The sequence below is a fragment of the Dryas octopetala genome, chromosome 1, assembly GCF_963921425.1.
Source record: "Dryas octopetala chromosome 1, drDryOcto1.1, whole genome shotgun sequence".
Lineage (NCBI taxonomy): Eukaryota > Viridiplantae > Streptophyta > Magnoliopsida > Rosales > Rosaceae > Dryas > Dryas octopetala.
The window spans coordinates 32,136,337-32,141,843 of NC_141366.1; the positions used below are offsets into that span (position 1 = coordinate 32,136,337).

The 5,507-nt window shown below is 34.8% G+C and overlaps 1 protein-coding gene across 1 annotated transcript; it reads left to right on the forward strand.

Annotated features, from left to right (window-relative positions):
• The first annotated feature begins 634 nt into the window (after positions 1-634).
• On the forward strand, positions 635-4,803 carry LOC147299830 (heavy metal-associated isoprenylated plant protein 7-like). The gene is made up of 5 exons (XM_086250864.1): positions 635-793; positions 1,202-1,367; positions 1,877-2,079; positions 3,261-3,351; positions 4,087-4,803. The coding sequence occupies exons 1-5, from the start codon at positions 785-787 to the stop codon at positions 4,434-4,436; spliced, it is 819 nt and encodes a 272-aa protein (XP_086106990.1). The 5' UTR covers positions 635-784; the 3' UTR covers positions 4,437-4,803.
• The last annotated feature ends 704 nt before the right edge of the window (positions 4,804-5,507 follow it).

Here is a 5,507-nt window from a genome sequence, read left to right on the forward strand (position 1 = left end):
GAAACTTAGATGATATTTGATGCGAAAAGCTAGGGTCTTGCAGTTTGTCTTAATTAGGGTAATGAGGGAGAACTTTTTGTTTGATAGTAGAAACCGATGTTAGTGATGTAGGAGAAGGAGAACCTTATCAGGATTCAGGATCGAGCTAGCTTTTTGGGTTAGCCGCTACCTCATCCTTAATTTGCCTTTGGTGTTTACATGTTTATCTCCAATAAAGTACGCAATATATAATCATGATTGAAAGGAGCCTTTTATGCTTTTTTTCGTCTTTTACTTGTTTGTTGAAGCTTTGATTCCGCGAACCAATTATTATATGCATTATTATCACACATCTCACTTTGTTCTTTCGGTAAACATTATGAAAAGCTAGCCGACTCTTAGTTACCATATGTTTATCTTTTTATTCGGGTAAAAATGTACAATTAATTATTTTTGTCATATAGTACTTTTAATACGAATTGTACCATGATAGACCATGCAACTATGCAAGTGATTTTGAAGGAAACGAGGGGCAATTTGTGAGTAGCTGAGTCAGCAAGGACGATTGTCTAGGGTGCATTAAACAATTCCACGTCAGATAGGCAGAATTCCCACGTAACATAAATGTCCTTCTTCCCCACACCCCAAAAAGAGGAGAGAGTGGGAGAGGGAGAGGGAGAGAGAGAGAGAGTGAGTGAGAAAAACAAAGCAAGAGTGAAGTCATATTTTGGTTGCAGAGAGACATTTACATATTCAATCAAGCTTCCGAAGCTACCAAACTAGTTAAAGAATCACCAGAAGAGTAATGGGTGAAGTGAGTATTTCGATCTCCTAACTCCTAACCCACTTAGTTTATTTACTTTGTATATGGATGTGGTGTGTATATGTTCATTCGAACACTCTGTTCGATCTTGATCTACTTTGAACGTGCTTTCTTTAGTTACATTGAAAGGAAACAAACTTTGAACTTATCATAATCCTATTTCGTTACGTCATTCAATCTCATCACTTCCGCTAACCCCTGGAGATTACTTCAATCGTTTGGTTTCATCATCTAATTTACTTTGTATATGTGCTGGTTTTTCTTTTCGATCTGTAATTATACATTTCTTTGGGTAGAATAAGGATTAGTTTCATATAATATATATAAGTAGCATTTTATTAGTTTGTGTAATTGATATATGGTTATAATGTTAATTTTGTGTGGAACCAAATTAATTAGGAGAAGAAGGAAGAAGAAAAGAAGGAAGAAGGTAAAGAAGAAAAGAAAGAAGAAGAGAAGAAGGAAGATGAAAAGAAAGAAGAGCCTCCGGAGATTGTACTCAAGGTTGATATGCATTGTGAAGCTTGCGCTAGGAAAGTAGCTAGAGCCTTGAAGGGTTTTGAAGGTACTTAATTATTATTATTTCCATTTCTACATTAATTGAACCCTACCGTTTTTGAAATTTTCCCTTTTCTATACAATTATTGATTTAAAATTACAACAAAATTGCTAAATATCTTACTCAGAATACCGTTAAATTGTACATGCAATATATGTACCAAAACTGACAATTTTCACCTTACAAGCCCCTTTTAAGGGTGAGTTAAGCCTAAGGTTTTAACATGATATGAGAGTGTGTATTTCTAGACATGTAGGTATTTACAGTTGGATTGTGCAGTGTATAAGGCTCACTAATCATCTTTAACACAAATTGAGCTAGCTAAGCTAGGAGAATACAACTAAATCCATACTATCTTAGATTTCATATGTATATACATATTACATATTTAAATTAACACGTTTTTGTTAAAAGAAAGAAAGAAAACATTTTGTAATTAATTTGTATAATTTAATATTAGTAAGAATTAAATAATTAATTAATTAATTAAGTAATTTGTTTAACTATGGGTGCAGGAGTAGAGGAAGTAAGCACAAACAGCAAGGCTAGCAAGGTGGTGGTGAAAGGCAAAGCAGCAGACCCCATAAAGGTATGCGAAAGACTACAAAAGAAAAGCGGAAAAAAAGTGGAGCTCATATCACCTTTGCCTAAACCACCCGAGGAGGTCAAGAAAGAGGAAGAAAATAAACCAGCTGACAAGGAAGAGAAAAAAGAAGAGGTAATTAATTCAGTTTAAAAACAACTTTCATTTTTTATATTTTTTATATTTTTTATATTTTTGAATTTGAGTTTAGACAACTTAGACTACAAATAACAGAATGAATTATGATTTCTAACCTACCCAGCTACGTACTCCACTACCATAGTCTAGCAGTCTCTATTTTTGAACCTGATTGTATAAAGTAGTAAAAGTAAGTAAAGCTCGGATAAAATTTACCTTTTGGCTTTTTTAGGAGGGGTAGTCATGACTCACTTTCCTAAAACCGTGATTTTTGTGAATTGTGCTTAAATGCTGACATGAAAGTAACAATTCAAAGTCAGCAAAAATGCAAAATGACACATGGCCAGCTAGCCCATGGTTGCTGCAGTGCCTCATCCCCACGCCTCCACTCTTAGCTACAGGCACATTTCACAAGGCCAGCCACTAGCTACAATACAGGAATGAAAAGACTATTAAGGGCTTTGACCCCACTTCAGCAACCATGGACATGGCCCATGGGGTCACGGGTTAAACCCCAGACCTCCTCAGAATATAGAAGGCCGCACAATAATTTGGAAATTAACTGAACACACGATATATGAATATTAGAATTATATTATAAAGGACCCATACTATGATTTAAAAAATACTTTAGGGTTTCATGTTCTGCATGCAATGTACTAGTATGCCTTGGAGGCTGCTTGTCGTGCATTTAGTATTTACTCTGCTCTGTTCTGTGTCCCCCCTTCCTCACATTGGGAGTTGCGTTTCTAATTGGCTTCACATGTCCACCTTAATTTACTCGTCCTTTCACTCTTGGTAAATAAACTTTACCAATAAATAAATAATTATATATATATTAATTATTTTATTGAGTAAGTAAACTTTACTCATGTAAAGAGGTAATGTTCAGTAAAATTAGACCTTTCTGTGGTAATAATCAATTGTGTAGCTCACAAATCACATGTAAACAACTATTTTTGTATTTTTTTCACATAATTGTGGGTTGTAATTGACCATCGATCATCAATAACAAGGCGAGCAGTAAGAAAACTAAAAATTGGACCGATTTATTCCTTTTAAGTGCTTCTCCATATTTATCATCGTATGTTCTAATTTAACCTTATAAAACAACCTTTATTTTAATTACAATTTTATATCTCTAGACCATTGATAATTTATCTCATTGTGTTGGTCAGCCTCCCGCTGTTGTTACAGTGGTATTAAAAGTTCGAATGCACTGCGAAGCATGCGCTCAAGTGTTGCAGAAGCGAATCCGGAAGATACAAGGTATATCCGTATATATATATATATGTCATATCATATGTATTCATTGGTTTGGTGCATATCATCTTTCCTTCTGTATATTGCTAGATTTTCCATTACCTATATGTATATGCTGCTTTCACGGCACCTAGGTGTATACTAGCTAACTATATATGTTCCTAGATTTTCCATTAGGTACGTACCTTTATATAGAAGACAAAGGAACCACTTGTAACTTCAAACTAGCAACTAATTAACTGAATTAATTGTACCAGATGCATATCCTTGAGGTATGCCGACTCTGCTCTAACTTGTGGACATGTGAGTACTACATGCATCTAGCTAGCTGAATGCATGCATATATGTATACGTACCATACGTCTGAATACATTTCCAACCTAATTAACATGATACAATACCACAATACCATAGGGCTAGTCGATATTTTCAAATCATGTAACGCTTGTCTCCTCATGCATTCTTTAGAAACATCAATCAGCCTGAAAAATGGTTTGCGATCGAATCTGTACTGATTTGTTCGTGGTCAAGAAAAATTGCAACATATAGTTTCTTGTACACTATCTTAGTCTAAAACAAATACAAACAAATACACATAGCCATATTAATTACAGTTTACAAAACGAGTACTACACTACTTACATTTCTTTTTTGGGTACTAATACATGCGCAGCGACTTCATTAATAAAGTTATTGTTGATCGATTAAGGTATTGATTAAAGATTTTGGAGTGTGTTGCAGGTGTGGAATCAGTGGAAACAGACCTAGCTAACGATCAGGTTGTAGTAAAAGGCATCGTTGATCCCGCAAAGCTTGCCGATGATGTGTACAAAAAAACCAGAAAGCAGGTTTCCATTGTGAAGGAGGAAGAAAAGAAGGAAGAAGAGAAGAAAGAAGAGGAGAAGAAAACTGAAGAGAAGAAAGATGGAGAAAAGAAAGAAGGCGAAGAAGAAGCTGGCAAGGAGGAGGGCGACAATAAGATTGACATCAAGCGAAGCGATTATTGGCCTTCAAAGTTGATATACTCGGATTTTGCATATCCCCCTCAGATGTTCAGTGATGAGAACCCTAATGCCTGCTCTGTTATGTGACTCCATGCATCGATCTATGAATTAACTTAATATGCATGTGATCAATTGGATCAGTAAGCTAAGGTAGCTGCCTATGTATGCAATTTTCTAATTAAGTAGATGATCATGTGGTAATTATTAATAAGACGCTGCAACATAAATTAAGAGTTTATATATGCCATTAACCTTGGCATATCCTATATGTAATTCTATGTCTAAATTCCTGTGAATTGTGATCTTGAGGTTTGCAGTATCGAGTATGTACTCACGTACATTCCTGTAATAAGTTACCTGAACCAAGTTTTTGTCACATGTTCTAGAGTCGAAACTTGTGAATTTTGCTGTATGTATTGTAGGAGAATGGCTAAGACAAGAAACTTCCTTCTGATTTTGTTGTGTGAATTATTAGCTGCAGAAAATCCAGTTGTTTAATTTATATTTTTAATTTACGAACATTTTATATTTAATTAATTATTAGATCATAAAACAATTCTTGAATTTCTTAAATGGTGGTAAGCCAACAAACTTTATCATACTATCACAATGAAAAACATTGAGAGTTTAGAGAAGGTTCAAATCTCTTATCATTTTGCAATTAAGAAGCTTGTACATAAAAGTTCTTTTTGGAACTTTATTCGGTAAAATTTTGCGCTGACTCTGTCTGTTTGTAAGTTTTTTTTTTTTTTTTTTTTGGGAATTAAGATAACTTGCAGGGAAAGCAGAGATACTAGCTAGAACTTCTCATGGGGGAATATATAAGACGTCCCTCCTTCTATGTTTAAATGAATTTTATAGCTTTCAGATTGATATACTGCTTTCACAAATTTTAACCTTTTTTTCATTTTGGTATGATCAATCATACACTACACAATCCTAAGGGAGCTACAGAGTCTAGCATTCTAAACTTGCTTTTGCCTTGTAAATTTCGTTCCTTTCGAGATGTTCAGGGCCTTGGTAGCCCTCGTGGTTTTTTGGTGCTTCTTCAGCCAAAAAAAGCAGTTAGTTAATTTGGCATCAAAATTATGCAGGATTCTTGGGACAATGGAACCATGTTTGGCTCAGGGAAAATATTGGACCCAATTACGTCCCAAG

What these genes read in the sequence shown, in the direction of transcription:
- LOC147299830 (XM_086250864.1), top strand. An exon ending in AGCCTTGAAGGGTTTTGAAG is followed by an intron (nt 1,368 to 1,876) that starts GTACTTAATTAT and finishes CTATGGGTGCAG; the next exon opens with GAGTAGAGGAAGTAAGCACA. An exon ending in GCGAATCCGGAAGATACAAG is followed by an intron (nt 3,352 to 4,086) that starts GTATATCCGTAT and finishes AGTGTGTTGCAG; the next exon opens with GTGTGGAATCAGTGGAAACA.